This window comes from Staurois parvus, unplaced genomic scaffold, assembly GCF_062004578.1.
Source record: "Staurois parvus isolate SC_StPar_1 unplaced genomic scaffold, SC_StPar_1.0 ptg000569l, whole genome shotgun sequence".
Taxonomy (NCBI): domain Eukaryota; kingdom Metazoa; phylum Chordata; class Amphibia; order Anura; family Ranidae; genus Staurois; species Staurois parvus.
The window spans coordinates 453,247-472,471 of record NW_028318365.1 but is presented as its reverse complement, the minus strand read 5'-3'; the positions used below and the strand labels follow the sequence as shown (position 1 = coordinate 472,471).

Below are 19,225 nucleotides of genomic sequence, written 5' to 3'. Positions count from 1 at the left end.
GTTTGTGGCAGATCCCGGGTTGTGAGTTCCATTCAGTACAATGTCTTTGGGTTCTCTTGCTAGTTGACTGCCCCCTTGTTAGTTGAGGTGTTTGTAGTCATAGAGGTGTTGGGTCATGATGGAATGATGTTGTGTCAGGTGAATGGTAGGCTCTGACCTGGTTTTATCTGCCAGCTCTGTGTTGATTCGCTGAGTTTTCTATTGTTTGTTATGTCCATCCTTGGAATTAGGGAGGACAGTATGATGTTGGAGTGAGGACATTTTTGTTGTGCGGTCTCTGTTAGTTGTAATAGTTTATTCTCAGAGGCTTCCTTTTGTCCCTGGAGGATGTTTGGGTCGGTGTGTATGATGATATGTTTGGGTCGGTGTGTATGATGATATGTTTGGGTCTGTGTGTATGATGATACGTTTGGGTCGGTGTGTATGATGATATGTTTGGGTCGGTGTGTATGATGATACGTTTGGGTCGGTGTGTATGATGATACGTTTGGGTCGGTGTGTATGATGATATGTTTGGGTCGGTGTGTATGATGATATGTTTGGGTCGGTGTGTATGATGATACGTTTGGGTCAGTGTGTATGATGATACGTTTGGGTCGGTGTGTATGATGATATGTTTGGGTCGGTGTGTATGATGATACGTTTGGGTCGGTGTGTATGATGATATGTTTGGGTCGGTGTGTATGATGATATGTTTGGGTCGGTGTGTATGATGATACGTTTGGGTCGGTGTGTATGATGATATGTTTGGGTCGGTGTGTATGATGATATGTTTGGGTCGGTGTGTATGATGATATGTTTGGGTCGGTGTGTATGATGATACGTTTGGGTCGGTGTGTATGATGATATGTTGTGGTCGGTGTGTATGATGATATGTTTGGGTCGGTGTGTATGATGATACGTTTGGGTCGGTGTGTATGATGATATGTTTGGGTCGGTGTGTATGATGATATGTTTGGGTCGGTGTGTATGATGATATGTTTGGGTCGGTGTGTATGATGATATGTTTGGGTCGGTGTGTATGATGATATGTTTGGGTCGGTGTGTATGATGATATGTTTGGGTCGGTGTGTATGATGATACGTTTGGGTCGGTGTGTATGATGATATGTTTGGGTCGGTGTGTATGATGATATGTTTGGGTCGGTGTGTATGATGATATGTTTGGGGTTGGTGAAATACGGATCATTGATGACTCCTATCGCTTGTTCAGTTGTTGGACTTGAATTTTGTTGTCTCTTGTTCCTGGGAAGAGCCGTTTGGTGTTTAGATATTTCCCATTGGAGTCTATTATTAACAAAAAGAATCCGGAGTTTGTTGGCTGTTCTTGTGGTTTGATGATTGTTTGTTTGTAGGGATGGACTTCATGTTCCAGTTGAACCTAAGTTTGATTTGAACATGGGCCGTTCGTGTGTTCAGCAAACACAAACAGTATGGGCATTCAGTGGGCTGTTTGCCCACCATGCCCCACAATGCACTGCGCCCTGATAGTGCATTGTGATAGGACAAAGCAATGCACCTAACCACAAGTCAGGTGTAATACTTTGACCAATCACAGTGCGTGGTGATGTCACAAGGGGGCGGGGTATATAAAAACTGTTGTCACAGGTGCAGCTGTCAGACAGCCAGGAGCCAGCATAGCAAGCAGAGCTTTTTTCCCCTTTGTTGGGTAGCGGTGGTGGTAGCAGGATCGTGATTGACGTTGAATCTACTTTGGGGGACATTTTTTAAAATGTTTATTTTCAATAAAGGACTTGTTAAAGACTGTCTCCTGTCATTTTCTACACTTTTTTTGTGAATGGGTAGCAGTACCATATACTGCCTACTCATTTACATAGGCGGGGGGGCCAGGATCTTTGGGCCCCCTTGTTAAAGGGGACTTCCAGATTCCAATAAGCCCCCCAGGTTACAGACCCCCACAACCACAGGCTACGGTTGTGGGAAAGAGGCCCTTGTCCCCATCAATATGTGGACAAGGTGCTTTGGGGGGCTCCCGACCCAAGGCATCCCACCATGTTGCGGGCATGTGGCCTGGTATGGTTCAGGAGAGGGGGTGCTCACCTCCTGATATGGATTTTTGGGGGACCCCCATGCCATTTATAAAAATATTATTGGCATAGAGGGTTCCTCTCAAAATCCATACCAGTCTCGAAGTGCTTGGTGTGGATGAGAGGGGGACAACAAGCTGTTTTTTTTTTAATTGCTGGGCAATCCTGACAATTCTTTTGACATTCAGGTGTCGGCAGGAAACCCCACTGACACCAGGAACATGAATGAATGTCTCACTACTAAAATACCGCGTGACTTCATCATAGAACTCATGCCGGATGTTAGTAACTGAGCGGGATCTTCATACTCAGATGCGGTAAGACACCTCTCAGTCCTTCGTCTTCGACATTCACTGTAGAACATTCTCTAGGTTCGGATGTTTGACCGCGACCTGAACAGGGGGGTGTTCGGCCATCACTATTTGTGGTCTCAGGATTAGTAGAGTTGTCTTGGCTATTGCTGGTCTTTGTCTTGTTACATTCCGGAAGCTGATTGGTCTCACCGGTCTGTTGTTCCTTGATGGGTACTTTGTATAAATCATCCTCTTTGATTCTCTTTCCTGGTTGTTGAGCTCCATTTGTATCTTTGGTGTCATTATCTCTTCCCTCAGTTGAGGGTTTTCTTGGTGTAATTGTTACATTTTAGACTGAATTTCTAGGATAGATCTTTGGGGGTATTTTTAGTGTTTTTAGCTCTTCTCTCAGCTGCTCATTTACATTTTCTCACCTTCTTTTAATTGAACAAAGTCTCTCCCTAGTAGAGATTAAGCTTGTAATTTTTGGATTCTTAGATTTACTTTCTGAACGAACCTGCAAATCGAATCCAAGCATTCTGGTTATCAACTCATACTCCCACCAGGCATGGATTGAGCAGGTGAACTCCATAATAATACATGAAAACCTAACTTCTCCTAGGAGACTTATGGCTCTCTGGCAGAACTGGCTGGATACTCCGGTACTCACTCCCCATACTTCATTTGTCATAGGTTTTTATAGGTTTAACTTTTTTAGGCCCCTAAAAATGGACCCGGCCAACTGTACCCTACTAAATGGTAACTACATTGGAGGCCGATACTTGGTGTATGATCCTGTAGACACAGGCCTACTTGAACGGAGTCAGCTATCTATGTCTGTACTGGAGAGAGTTACTTGCCATGTACAGGTAAATTGTTCTACGTTGCTTCTTTTTTCTCTTTTCATTTGTTTATAGAAAGTAAAAGTGACACCAGAGACAAAGCAAGTTATTGTTCTGTATGATCTGTAACATTGCCACAACTGCTTATACATGAGAATGTATGACTCCATTGTCTGGGCTGAATGTTGGATATACTGTGTGCACTTAAAAAAAAATGTCTTAAATACTATTTAATTTAATAAAAAAATATAATACACACATATATATACACACAATGATGTACATATGCTTTCTATATATATCTGGATCTGGCTCTCTAGGTTATTTCATGTGGCCCTTGCACCTCTCCTGCAGGTACCCCCTTGTCTTCTCCCCCACCTTGTCTCAGCAGTCGGCAGCAGAGAAGAGAATGGAACTCCTCTGCTAAATCCTGCACCTCTCAGTGAAGCTGCAGCATCCCCTCATCTTCACCTCCCTTGGTCTCAGCATTCAGCAGACTCTGGTAATTGACTTCATTCGTCCTCTGGTCCTCCTCCAGACCCTGCACTTTCTGCTTTCCAGCTCTGCCCCCAAAGGAGGTGCACGGTGATGTTAGGGTGGGTGTGGGGTTCTTGGCATCTGATGTAATGGGGGGGTGAGGTGCTCTGGAGATCTAGTCTTACAGTTACAACTGGCCCTTTGAGGACAACCATAATGATGACACAGCCTGCGATGATATATAAGATATATTTATTAATGATCATTAAAAATAAAAAACAACTTTAGCCCCTTTATATAGAATTCTGATTTTTATTTTTTATTTTTTGTACAGGTGGATTGACGAATCACGTTTTTGGTCATGCTGGTCTTTGTGAATACAACTCAGTCACATGGGAAACCAAACGTCTGGGTGTTGTAATTGACTGAAAGTTTTTATTGCAGTTCACTGGAGGAGTCACACAGGACACAAGTCATATCCGTGTTCTACATGTCATAAGTGCTTTGGGTCCTCTTCAACACTGATCCAACCTCAGAGGATAACAAGAGAAAAGACATTTCAGTGTTCTGGAAGTGACAATTGCTTTACAGTAAAGTCCAACCCATGTATACATAAGAGGAGTCATTTCAAGCTATTTCTTGTTTGGAACGTGACAAAGATTTTACAATGGAGGCAAAACATATCACACACCAGAAGGTTCACACTGGAGAGAAGCCATATCAGTGTTCTGAATGTGACAAAGCTTTTACATGTATGTCACATCTTATCAGACACCAGAGGATGCACACTGGAGAGAAGCCATATCAGTGTTCTGAATGTGACAAAGCGTTTACAAGGAAGTCATATCTTATCAGACACCAGAGGATTCACACTGGAGAGAAGTCATATCAATGTTCTGAATGTGACAAAGCTTTTACATGGAAGTCACAGCTTATCATACACCAGAGGATTCACACTGGAGAGAAGTCATATCAGTGTTCTGAATGTGAAAAAGCTTTTACATGTATGTCACATCTTATCATACACCAGAGGAGGCACACTGGAGAGAAGCCATATCAATGTTCTGAATGTGACACAGCTTTTACACATAAGTCATATCTTATCATACACCAGAGGAGGCACACTGGAGAGAAGCCATATCAATGTTCTGAATGTGACAAAACTTTTACATGGAAGTCAAATCTTATCATACACCAGAGGATTCACACTGGAGAGAAACCACATCAGTGTTCTGAATGTGACAAAGCTTTTACAAAGAGGTCACATCTTATCAGACACAAGAGGATTCACACTGGAGAGAAGTCATATCAGTGTTCTGAATGTGAAAAAGCTTTTACACAGAAGTCAACCCTTATCATACACCAGAGGAGGCACACTGGAGAGAAACCACATCAGTGTTCTGAATGTGACAAAGCTTTTTTAACTAAGCGCGAGCTTATCATACACCAGAGGGTTCACACTGGAGAGAAGTCATATCAGTGTTCTGAATGTGACAAAGCTTACACACAGAAGTCATATCTTATCACACACCAGAGGATTCACACTGGAGAGAAGTCATATCAGTGTTGTGAATGTGACAAAGCTTTTACACATAAGTCAGATCTTATCACACACCAGAGGATCCACACTGGAGAGAAACCACATCAGTGTCCTGAATGTGACAAAGCTTTTACACAGACGTCAGCTCTTATAGCACACCAGAGGGTGCACACTGGAGAGAAGCCATATCAATGTTCTGAATGTGGCAAAGCTTTTACATGGAAGTCATATCTTATCATACACCAGAGGATCCACACTGGAGAGAAACCATATCAATGTTCTGAATGTGACAAAGCTTTTACACAGAAGTCAGATCTCATAGCACACCAAAGGGTCCACACTGGAGAGAAACCACATCAGTGTTCTGAATGTGGCAAAGCTTTTACAGGTAATGCCGGGCTAAGCTATCACCAGAGGATTCACAAGCTTGAGCTGCATAAAGGAAACTCCAGAAGAAGGGGCAATATTAAAGAAGTCACAGCTGTCCCATTAGGTTCACAGTCCCAATGTCTTCCCACAAACTAGGGAAGACATGATGCTACTTTAAAAAAAAAAAAAAAACTTTGAACAAACAGGACTCTAATGATCGGATTCATTGGGTTTAGTGCTTATGTCCATCAGAAACACACCTAGAAGGCCTGTGAATATTTTACCTTTGGACATTTTTAAAGATAAGCAGCAATGACTGAACTGTATTCCTCATCATTCTCATCTTTATCCTTTTTTATGGAGCATTGACTGAACATGTAATGCATTTTCATCATTCACTAACTGAGCTATGTTCCCGTGTGTTTTCTTCATTGCCAGAATCTGACCAACCAATACATGACCAACAATGCCTCAGTACCGGAGTCTAGGATGGGGTCCAATGGCTTTAGGTTATGTTGCCCCTCCCCCTCATATCTGTAAGGGTAAGCCTCAATTTCTCCCAATACTCCCCTGGCCTTTCAGTGAGAAGAAACATTTTCTCTGGATTGGAGATGCTTTATGCAGTGAGCCCTTCATAGATGGGGAATCTAAGATAAGTAAGTTGAAATTGTGTACTGGAGTCATGGATCAGATAACCAATGACACCATTGATGTTATAGCAGAGCTGACAGCAGAAGTGGCTCCACCATCTAGGGTGGTGTCACAGAACTGCATGGCAGCTGACTATCTCTTGGAAGACCAAAGTGGAGTCTACAAACTGATGTCAGATGGAGAGTGTTGTACATTTATATTAGATCATGAGGATCTCAGAAGGGGATATCTACACAAGGTAAAGGAGTTCCAACAGGAACCTGGGTGGGAGGAGGTGGGATCCAATGTTTTGGATGGGTTTAGTTGGAACCTGGTTGAGTAATATGGTGGGTTTGCTTCTTAAGCCATTAGTTGCTACCATAGTTTTGATTTGGAAATGTTATATATTGCTGTATTTTCTTTCACTGCCAGAGTTTATTTTGCTTTTTTTAAAGTTAAATTCACATTTTAGGCCTTATGATTAGATAAAACCCCAAACATTTATTTTACTTTCTGAAAGCAGAGACTCTGGAGAATATAATGGTGGTAGTTGCCATTTTTTATGCCCCAGAACATTAGCACAGCTGTTTATCAAATACATATTTCCTGTAAAAAACACTAAAGATAATGTTAGTGCACAAAGAACACAATATATGACCCAATTTGTTTGGTGAAATATAAAATATGGGGTTGGCATCAAGTATATAGATACCAAACATGTCAAACTTTACAAATTGTGCGTACTTGTGAAATGGTGACAAACTTCAGTACCAAAAATTGTTCAAAGATGACGCTTTAAGAGCCTTTATAGGTTATCAGTTCAGATAGTTATCCGTGAACGATGGCCTCAGAATGATTGTTCTCACTCTCACTTGTGCAATGATATGTAAAATGTGTTGTGTGATTTGTTTTGTGGGTTTTTATTTTTATAGTGTTACTTTAATTTTTTTCAACTCTTTTGCACTTAGCATGACTTCTATCAGAAGGGGGGTTGGTACAAATTTGTGGTCACAGGTCCTCTTTAAAGAGACATCAGAACATTATTAGACCCCCAATGTCACCTCTGTACCCCAAAAAAGATGGTCAAGCACAGATCATGCCTAATCAGCTCCTTCCCAAACCATAGTGACTGGAGAATGACAGCACTGAAACCAGAAATGACATAATCTCCCACCTCCCACATCCATTCACTGAAGGGGAGATCAGAGATCAGATGTTTGCTGATCTCCTTCTGCTCTCACCACTGACACCCACCATGCCTGTCTTGGGCTTGCAGGAAGGACAGTTGAGCCCGGTATACATGGTGGGGGGAGGACCTTCAGTGCGGCTGAATCACTTCCACCAGAAATCTGACAGTTGGCATAACAAATGTAGACAACCCCCGGGTGCTGTAGCTATAAGGCTGTGCTGCTGCTGATGGAAACCTTACATTGGCCGGAGTGAAAGGGTTCCACTAATGTACATCTGCCAAATCTGTATGTGAGGAGACCATAGAAGCAGCATTAGAAAGAAATGTGAGCTTGGCTTCAGTCAGGCGATGGTCCTGGTGGTCATGGTCTTGTTCTCCTTCAGGTCCTCTCACCTTGTAGATGGTGACATGGACTTGTGTGGGAATGAGCAGGAGGGGCTCGGGGTTCTCTTGTACCCAATCAGCTTGTTGTGGATAAAAGATGAAAGTGTCTTCTGGGAATTTACAGGGATTTGGATGTTTAGAGGGATACATAAGTGGGCGTGGCTTGTGTTAATGAAGGGTGTGTCATATGTTAATCAGTTTTTTAGAATAGATTATATAAATGGTATAAATAAATCAACAATTTATCTCTTTTCTTCTGTTGTTAAAGTGTCACATTTAATAAAGTTGAATTATAATTTCACCGCACAATACCGTGGTCTGGGTTCTTCTACAACACATCCCCCCAAAAATGTCCTCTTCCAGTTATAGGGGTCTGGTGGAATGGGACACCAGCTGATGGTATCTCTTAGGCCCCTTGTACATGGGGGGTCCAGCCCCTGTGGGTGCAATGCTGGCATTATAATACACCTGGTAGGCACAGGTACAGCGTCCAGCCCCGCTGCCTGCAGCCTGTCAAAGTCTACACTACAGCTGGACGGGGCTCAATGCTGCACCACGTTTACCTCGTGTTTAGGGCGCTCCGTGTTCAGGGAGAAATGACCGCCATCCTGATCAGACAAAGCATAAAGAAGATGTAGGCAGGTGCAGTCTGCTTCTTCTACTGTAGGGGGCACCCAACCAGGGGGACATCCCAGCCTGGAGAGGGAGTCGGGGGACACTTGGTTTCTCTGTGGTTTCCCGGTTCCTGGAGACTGTGTGGAATGAAGGGGTCAATGGAGACCTGGAGACATTTTTAATTCTTTTGATTACATGTTTTAAAAATAATTTATACCTTAAAATTACTTAAAACCCCCAAATATTATATATATTTCTTCACAACAGCAGACACACTAGAGGATAAATTGTTAGTAGTTCTGATGTTTTATGATTTTTATTATTTTACACAATATTAGTGCAATGATTTATGAAAGGTACAATTTCAGTTAAAAATACAGTAAAGTTAATTTCTGGGACATAAATGTAATTTATTATCTGAGGTTTCAGTAAAATATAAAAGATACATTTCCCCGCCCTGAATATAATGGGATCCCACATAACAGTCGCTGTTCATATTCAGAATTCCTTTCTTACAATGGGATCTTGTGTCCGGATAAAATCTTTTATAGATCCCTTGTGACATTGTGTTCTCATTGTAAAATCCTAGATTTGTAAATCTGTCGCTGATATTTATAATGGTTTTGTCCAGAAAAAGAATGGAGTGATGTGGATAGATGGAAACATATGTATAGATGAAAGATTGGTCTGTTGACTCCCCAGAGCTCCTTCCCATGAGAGATGTTTGTTTCCCCCCCAGAGCTGAACAATGGTACGTTCCTGAATGGCCAGGCTGCTGGTTTGTTGAATCCAGAGTCTACATACAAGATGCCTCCACAGTGTACATTGATGGGGCTGGGAAGGCTGGTACATGTTGTTCATTTGCTCCGGGTGCAGGAGATAGGACAGAATCCCATTGTTGCCGGGTGTCCTCGCTTTCCTCAATTCTGTACTCACTTCATTTACAAAAGCAAACTATGTGAGTGGAGAAGGTGATTGTATCCGGCTGGAGCTCAGACCTGACAGGGACTCGGGATTTTGGGCCTCTTACGTCTAAGACAAATATAGTCTGAGTTGGAGAGAAGATAAAATATCATTTCTTCTCAGAGACATTCTGAGGGGTTTTCCACAATTTGTAATTGCTGACAATTCTTTTGTGGACATTCAGCTGTCAGTGGGGAAACCTGCCGACAGATGAGGAGTCATCGGTTAGGGGTGTGACCACCTGATTTCCAGCCAATCATTAACAACCAGATATATTTCACACAGAATTCAGATCAGTCCATCAATTGTCAACAGATGAGAATTCTAGAGAATTCAGAGAAAGCTCCCACCCTCATTCATTCTCCACCAATCAAGGATCTCCAGTTACCCAGTCACCGTGGGCATGATTTCCTTGACATCCATCATTGGTGTCAGTGAGATAAAATAAGCCCCATCATTGGTGTCGGTGAGATAAAATAAGCCCCATTGTTGGTGTCAGTGAGCTAAAATAAGCCCCATTGTTGGTGTCAGTGAGAACAAATAAGCTCCATTGTTGGTGTCAGTGAGATAAAATAAGCTCCATTGTTGGTGTCAGTGAGATAAAATAAGCCCCATTGTTGGTGTCAGTGAGATAAAATAAGCCCCATTGTTGGTGTCAGTGAGATAATATAAGCACTATTATTGGTGTCAGTGAGAATAAAGTGTACCCCCAGCCCAGCATAGGTGGTCAGTGGTGGTATTTACCTGATCCCACCCTCCCACTACCTCTCTGCTGATGTCACAATTATACTTTCACTGTAGGAAAGGAGATGCCGGCTCCCAGCAGTCGGGTATAATTGCACTGCCTGGTGATGGAACCCAGAGAGTGTTCCGGAGTCATCACCTCACTGCCACTCTGAAGAGTCCTGGAACCTGCCAGACATGGACATGAACATTCCAGAACACTTAGAAACAACAAGAAGGTTCAAACTACGAGACATTTCTTGGAGCTGCAGTTCCTCTGAGCTCCACCAGGTGGTGAGTGCCCTTCTACCCAGAGAGAAAGTGATGTTAGATACAGACAGGAAGTGATGTCAGGTACATACAAGACGTGATGTCAGGTACACATGGGAAGTCATATCAGGTACATACAGGAAGTGATGTCAGGTATAGACAGGAAGTGATGTCAGGTACAGACAGGAAGCTCTGGGTGAGAGGTGAGTCAGGAGGAAGTGGAGAGGAGACATTGCTGTGTCACCCAGCAGACAGAAGATGTCAGTAATGAGCTCCACCTGATGCTGGCTGCTGGGAAGGTATATAATCCCCCCATAGTTTTCATCAGTTCCTCAGTGTTCTGCCTGTGAGTCACTTCCCTGCTGGATCCTGCGTCCTGTATCTTGTATACTTTCCCCTGATTCTGGTTTCCTGCATTCTGTTCCCCCATCTCTGCTCCCCTGATTCCCAGTCCCGGGACTGCCCGGTGTATGTCAGCTTCCCTCCATTGTACACAGCGTATTATAGTCAGGTTGTTGGGTTGGTTATTTGCTGTCACATTTATTTGTCACTTTTGCTTTGTTTATGATCTGTGGGTGTCGGAGGGTGTCGTGTCCATTAGTAAATGAGACTTAAAGCGATTGTAAAAGCAACATTTTTTTTTCTTTTAAAACAAACATGTCATACTTACTGCTGTGTGTGATGGGTTTGCACAGAGCAGCCTGGATCCTCCTCTTCTCAGGTCCCCACAGGCGCTCCTGGCTCCTCCCTCCTGTTGAGTGCCCCCACAGCAAGCAGCTTGTTATGGGGGCATCCAAGCAGACTCGGGAGTGAGCTGCTGCTCTGTGTGTCCACAAAGTCCCCTCTCCCTCCTCATTGGCTCACTGGCTGTGATTGACAGCAGCAGAAGCCAATGGCCCCTGCTCCTGTCTCAGCCAATGAGGAGGGAGAGTCCCCAGACTGCCGAGGATCTTGTGCACATTGCTGGATCAGGATGGGGCTCAGGTGAGTATTGAGGGGGCTGCTGTACAGAGAAGGGTATTTACCTTCATATATAGAATGCATGGAGGTAACAAACCTCCTGACTTTACACCCCCTGTAATCACACTCCTCCTACTCATCTTATTCCACATTTCTTAGGCATAGCCCTCCGATCTGGTCATCCCGGCTGTCACTGGATACCTGCATTCCTTACAAGGGTTTATATTCTTCACCAGTGTACTCTGTATACCGGGCTGTATACCACAACATCCTGACCATTGTACTATGCATGCTGGGCTGTATATGACATACTCCTGACCACTGCGCTCTGTACACAGGTCTAAGATATACTCCTGACCACTGTGCTCTGTACACAGGGCTGTATATGATATACTCCTGACCACTGCACTCTGTACACAGGGCTGTATATGATATACTCCTGACCACTGCGCTCTGTACACAGGGCTGTATATGATATACTCCTGACCACTGCGCTCTGTACACAAAGCTGTATATGATATAGTCCTGACCACTGCACTCTATACACAGGGCTGTATATGATATACTCATGGCCACTGCACTCTATACACAGGGCTGTATATGATATACTCATGGCCACTGCACTCTATACACAGGGCTGTATATGATATACTCATGGCCACTGCGCTCTGTATATAGAGCTGTATATAATATACTCATGACCACTGCACTCTGTAAACAGGCCTAAGATATTTTCCTGACCACTGCACTCTATACAGGGGACTGTATATGACATATTCCTGACCACTGCACTCTGTACACAGGCCTAAGATATAAACCTGACCACTGCACTCTATACATAGGTCTGCATATGATATGTTCCTGACCACTGCACTCTATACAGGGGACTGTATATGACATATTCCTGACCACTGCACTCTGTACACAGGCCTAAGATATAATCCTGACCACTGCACTCTGTACACAGGGCTGTATATGACATACTCCTGACCACCGCACTCTATACACAGAGCTGTATGTGATGTTCCTAACCACTGCACTCTTTTTGCTGCGCCGTGTATGACATGCTCCTGACCAATGGCCACATCTAAATGCTGGGCTGTATAAGACATGATCTTACCCACTGTGCGCTGTACATGACATACTACTTCTGACTACTTCACTCTGTATGGGGATTGTATATCATATACTCTTGACCACTACACTCTGGGATGTAAATCACATACTGCTGACCACTGCACACTGGGATGTAAATCACATAATCCTGATCACAACACTCTGTACTCTGGGATGTAAATCACATACTCCTGACCACCACACTCTGTACTCTGGAATGTAAATCACATGCTGCTGACCACTACACTCTGCACTCTGGGATGTAAATCACATAATCCTGATCATAACACTCTGTACTCTGGGATGTAAATCACATACTCCTGACCACCACACTCTGTACTCTGGAATGTAAATCACATGCTGCTGACCACTACACTCTGTACTCTGGGATGGAAATCACATACTCCTGACCACTGCACTCTGTACTCTGGGATGTAACTCACATACTCCTGACCACTACATTCTATACTCTGGGATGGAAATGACATACACCTGACCACTGCACTCTGTACTCTGGGATGTAAATCACATAGTCCTGACCACTACATTCTATACTCTGGGATGTAAATCACATACTCCTGACCACTACATTCTATACTCTGGGATGTAAATCACATACTCCTGACCACTACATTCTGTACTCTGGGATGTAAATGACATACTCCTGACCACTGCACTCTGTACTCTGGGATGTAAATGACATAGTCCTGACCACTACATTCTATACTCTGGGGTGTAAATCACATACTCCTGACCACTACATTCTGTACTCTGGGATGGAAATCACATACTCCTGACCACTACACTCTGTACTCTGTGATGGAAATCACATACTCCTGACCACTACATTCTGTACTCTGGGATGTAAATCACATACTCCTGACCACTACATTCTGTACTCTGGGATGTAAATCACATACTCCTGACCACTACATTCTGTACTCTGGGATGTAAATCACATACTCCTGACCACTACACTCTGTACTCTGGGATGTAAATCACATAGTCCTGACCACTACACTCTGTACTCTGGGATGTAAATCACATACTCCTGACCACTGCACTCTGTACTCTGGGATGTAAATCACATACTCCTGACCACTACACTCTGTACTCTGGGATGTAAATCACATAGTCCTGACCACTACATTCTATACTCTGGGATGTAAATCACATACTCCTGACCACTACATTCTGTACTCTGGGATGGAAATCACATACTCCTGACCACTACACTCTGTATTCTGGGATGTAAATCACATACTCCTGACCACTACACTCTGTACTCTGGGATGTAAATCACATACTGCTGACCACTACACTCTGTACTCTGGGATGTAAATCACATACTCCTGACCACTACATTCTATACTCTGGGATGTAAATCACATACTCCTGACCACTACATTCTGTACTCTGGGATGTAAATGACATACTCCTGACCACTGCACTCTGTACTCTGGGATGTAAATGACATAGTCCTGATCACTACATTCTATACTCTGGGGTGTAAATCACATACTCCTGACCACTACATTCTGTACTCTGGGATGTAAATCACATACTCCTGACCACTACACTCTGTACTCTGGGATGTAAATCACATACTCCTGACCACTACACTCTGTACTCTGGGATGTAAATCACATACTCTTGACCACTACATTCTGTACTCTGGGATGGAAATCACATACTCCTGACCACTACATTCTATACTCTGGGATGGAAATCACATACTCCTGACCACTACATTCTGTACTCTGGGATGGAAATCACATACTCCTGACCACTACACTCTGTACTCTGGGATGTAAATCACATACTCCTGACCACTACATTCTATACTCTGGGATGTAAATCACATACTCCTGACCACTACATTCTGTACTCTGGGATGGAAATTACATACTCCTGACCACTGCACTCTGTACTCTGGGATGTAAATCACATACTCCTGACCACTACACTCTGTACTCTGGGATGTAAATCACATACTCCTGACCACTACATTCTATACTCTGGGATGTAAATCACATACTCCTGACCACTACATTCTGTACTCTGGGATGGAAATTACATACTCCTGACCACTACACTCTGTACTCTGGGGTGTAAATCACATACTCCTGACCACTGCACGTTGTTTGCAGGGCTGTATGAAGTAGTCTCCTGACCCCTGCACTCTGGGCCATTATTCATGGTGAACCAGAAACTGGATGACCTGTAAAGTCTTGTAAAGTGTCTCCTGTGAGAAATGTTTGGCCCCCAAAGATCTCCATCATGGCCCCGACACACACAATTCTTTTCACTCAATCAATTCTTTATTATAGCTTTACTTCTAACAAGATTGTAATCATAGAATCAGGAAATGACAAAGGAAGGAATCGGATTGGTCAGGAAGATCCCTTGTCTGGAATGTGGGGGCGGAGTCATTATTATTGGTGTACAATACAATACACAACGTGTTCCATTATTATAACAAAGTATTGTAGAAAAGATCCCAACATGTGACATGGCTGAATGAATGCTGGTCATATTAGTTCATCTATTCTCTAAGTGGGGCGGTATCTATTGGGCCAATCCCTTTTACAAACCACACATAATATCGCCCTTCAAAGTGAAAACGGAAACGATTTGTACAAAATCAAAGAGTAGAAATATTTTCCGGTGGATCCCCTCTACCCAGACCCCATATGTAGACATAGAACAACAAGCTGTGTTCCCTCTCGTGCCGCACTCCTCCAACCACCCAAACCCACACAGAAGCCAAGGGAAATAATGAGAGGAAAGTTCCCCCCTAGTTTGGGGCGGAGTTCTCCTTCCCTCCTGTTGGGGGATGGGAGAAGGATGGACTGAAGACAGAGAGACGCTTCGGGGTCACCACTGTTCTGTAGAGCCTTGAAATGAAGGACATCAACTTCAGAAGTTCTTGTTGTCTGTGTAAAGTTCCCCGATAACGAGATCTGGGCTCTCCCGGCTTCTAGCTCTGTAACCCGCTATATCATTATCAGGAAAGGCAACTCCGACACCCAAGAAGGGCTGAAGTTGTGTCCTTCATTTCCAGGATCTACTGACCACTCTGCACCCCGACATTTACTGCACTTCATCCATGTCTTTGGGGGCCTCTCATCTCCTTATCAACTGTTTCTTCCATGATGAAGATCAGCCATGGAGTATATCTGAGGTGTATATCAGGGTGTGCTTCTTCCCCACATGAGAGCTGGGATGTCCAGCAACATTCATCTAGAAGACATTTCCCACACTCAGGACACTAATACACCTCCAGGGTTGTGTGGGACCCCTGATGTACAGGAAGACAGGACATCAGTGAGGAACATTTCCCTCACTCAGGACAGGAAAGTGGCTTCTCCCCATGTGAGATCTCTGATGTTTGGAAAGACTGGACCTCTGTGAAAAACATTTCCCGCACTCAGGACAGGAATACGGCTTCTCCCCTGTGTGACATCTCTGATGTGTGTGAAGACTAGACTTGTCTGAAAAACATTTCCCGCACTCAGGACAGGAATACGGCTTCTCCCCTGTGTGACATCTCTGATGTGTGTGAAGACTAGACTTGTCTGAAAAACATTTCCCGCACTCAGGACAGGAATACGGCTTCTCCCCTGTGTGAGATCTCTGATGTGTGTGAAGACTAGACTTGTCTGAAAAACATTTCCCGCACTCAGGACAGGAATACGGCTTCTCCCCGTGTGAGATCTCTGGTGTGTGTAAAGATTGGACTTCTCTGAAAACCATTTCCCACACTCAGGACAGGAATATGGCTTTTCCCTCGTGTGACATCGCTGATGTCTGTGAAGACTGGACTTATCTGAAAAACATTTTTCACACTCAGGACAAGAATACGGCTTCTCCCCCGTGTGAGATCTTTGATGTGTGTAAAGACTGGACTTCTGTGAAAAACATTTCCCACACACAGTACAGGAATATGGCTTCTCCCCTGTGTGAGATCTTTGATGTTTGTAAAGACTGGCCTTCTCTGAAAAACTTTTCCCGCACTCAGGACAGGAATACGGCTTCTCCCCCGTGTGAGATCTCTGATGTGTGTAAAGACTGGACTTCTGTGAAAAACTTTTCCCACACTCAGGACAGGAATATGGCTTCTCCCCCGTGTGAGATCTCTGATGTGTGTAAAGACTGGACTTCTGTGAAAAACTTTTCCCGCACTCAGGACAGGAATATGGCTTCTCCCCCGTGTGAGATCTCTGATGTATGTAAAGATAAGATTTTCGTGAAAAACATTTCCCACACACAGGACAGGAATATGGCTTCTCCCCCGTGTGAGATCTTTTATGCACATTAACATGGTATGTAGAACAGAACCTCTTCCCGCACTCAGTACAGGAGAAGCTCTTCTCTTTTGGAAGGCCGGCCCGGTCCTGTACAGTCTGAGGTTCCTCAGGATACGAGGAATCCAATGGTCCATCTACACTGGGTAGTGCCGGATTGACATTGGAGGGAGCCGGGTTTTCTCCTGGACTATACTGTGTGATGTCCTCATCTTCTACTTTCCCGTCTGGAGACAAAGTGAGACAATCCTCGGAGGTTTTCTTCATCTCCCGACCATTGGCTAAAATACAAAGAGGATTACTGACAGGAGCTAATTGGTTCCCCCAAACCAGGACTCCACCCACATCAGGCAGCTTGGTCTCTGAGGAGCTTACAATTCCACCCTCAAGGGAACTAGGAAATGGCTCCTCTGATCTCCTACCAGGTAATTTCTTTATTCATGGACCTTAGTCAGAGAGTGAGGAAACAACCAGAACTGTCTTTTATAGGAGGGACAGTGATGAGGGGATTATAGGACGAGGGTCCCCACCCCCTCTATCACTCATCGCCATCTTCCCAACACAAGAAGTACTGCACTTCCTTATTTAGTCCATGATTTAGTCATGAAGAACAGCGGGGCTGAGCCCCACCAGAGGTCAGAGAGTGAGGATGGGGGGAGAACAACCAAGATGAAGACTGGATTGATCCTGAAGACCACCATCATTGGGGTATTGACTCCTCCCTCATTATCACTTTCTGTTTAAGGGTCCAAAGTTGGAGGATGTTATCACATTATTATCACCATGTAAAAGTCTGTGCTCCAATCACATCATCCGATATAAAATGTCCAGCTGGTAGGAAATAGATGTAACAAAAGAGAATCCATATTATGTGTATATATAGCAGTGGGGGGAGGAGGGAGAGCAGAAGTCAGGACTATGTAATGTACAACAAAGTATATAGTGCAGGGGTCAGGAGTATGTAATGTACAACATAGAGTATATAGTGCAGAAGTCAGGAGTATGTAATGTACAACAAAGTATATAGTGCAGGGGTCAGGAGTATGTAATGTACAACATAGAGTATATAGTGCAGGGGTCAGGAGTATGTAATGTACAACATAGAGTATATAATGCAGGGGTCAGGAGGATGTAATGTACAACATAGAGTATATAGTGCAGGGGTCAGGAGTATGTAATGTACAACACAGAGTATATAGTGCAGGGGTCAGGAGTATGTAATGTACAACACAGAGTATATAGTGCAGGGGTCAGGAGTATGTAATGTACAACATAGAGTATATAGTGCAGGGGTCAGGAGTATGTAATGTACAACATAGAGTATATAGTGCAGGGGTCAGGAGTATGTAATGCACAACATAGAGTATATAGTGCAGGGGTCAGGAGTATGTAATGTACAACATAGAGTATATAGTGCAGGGGTCAGGAGGATGTAACGTACAATATAAATTAAACAGTGTAATGTTCATAACTCATAATATTGGTATTCAGTAATCAGTGGAAGATTAAATGTTTCCTGTAGACAAGTTGCAGAGATCCCACACCGCTGCCTCCCATCTCCTGAGACTGCACTCAGTGACTTGGGTCTGAGACACTACAGACATATCCCTCCACCCGGCACAGCCAGGAAATAAAAGAGTAAGAAACCCTGGGAGAATTGCTTTGGCAGAGATTTTACTAGATCTGATACATGGTAGAAGACCCAATACACATGTCCCAGGTCATCCAACACATATGTTGAACATCAACATTTTTGCCTCCAGCTGAACCCCAGAACCTCCATAAATCCAGTCTAGAGACATAAATTGTGTCTGCAGCACAGAGAAGGAAGATTATCCGAGAGAAATCCAGGAATACAGGACGGGGAACACAGCTCAGGAAAGTGACCAGGGGATTACAGGCTGATATCACTCAGTCCCCGCCCTACTCTGGACCAATCAGTGAGCAGTATGGGTGGAGGAATGGATTTAGTGTTCATGACCCACCTGTGCTGATCTCTGTAGGAGTGTCCTCCTCTATAAATGTCCCCGTTATTCCATCCTCCTCCATAGACTGCTGATCATCCCTCACATACGCCTCTTCTTCTTCTGCTTTCACCTCAAATTCTATATCGATTGGATCTCCACTCTAAATCAAGGAAATGAGAGAAAATATCATCTGTAAAATGTAAGGTCACATAAACAATCCACACATCATCTTTACAAGTCCATGTTCTAGATGCTCCATCCCACCAACCTTGTAATAGTGAGGGATGGTGTGACCTTCCTGTGTGGAATCCCGGGAATACAGAGGACGGGGACATCTCTCTGGTGGGTTCCCATGACTGGATCCATCTGTAGGAAACACACACACTGACTGAATCCATTGTTTCTATGTGTTTATCAGATGATGGGGGATCTAGGTGGATCCTCCGTACTGCTCTCTCCTTTACAATAAAGTCTCCTCTTACCCGGTGATGTGAGGGGCGGCTGATTGTCCATCATGACGTCCTTGTAGAGAT

General features: G+C 43.9%; 1 protein-coding gene and 1 pseudogene across 2 annotated transcripts in view; one reads left to right on the top strand and one right to left on the bottom strand.

The window, feature by feature from the left end:
* The window catches only part of LOC149450629 (uncharacterized), a 46,960-nt pseudogene extending 28,039 nt beyond the window's left edge, over positions 1-18,921 (bottom strand). The window contains exons 1-3 of the transcript XR_016315231.1: positions 18,917-18,921; positions 18,711-18,850; positions 15,820-17,006 (exon numbers count right to left, since the gene is read on the bottom strand). The product of XR_016315231.1 is annotated as an uncharacterized LOC149450629 (transcript). The remainder of the gene's footprint in view (positions 1-15,819; positions 17,007-18,710; positions 18,851-18,916) is intronic.
* On the top strand, positions 3,998-8,080 carry LOC149450630 (uncharacterized). The gene has a single exon (XM_089691687.1). It carries the CDS (start codon positions 4,327-4,329, stop codon positions 5,722-5,724), a length of 1,398 nt encoding a protein of 465 aa, XP_089547813.1. The 5' UTR covers positions 3,998-4,326; the 3' UTR covers positions 5,725-8,080.
* Positions 18,922-19,225: the final 304 nt, after the last annotated feature.

Coding starts and splice junctions, on each gene's coding strand:
- LOC149450630 (XM_089691687.1), top strand. CDS start 4,327: ATGGAGGCAAAACATATCACACACCAGAAGGTTCACACTGGAGAGAAG.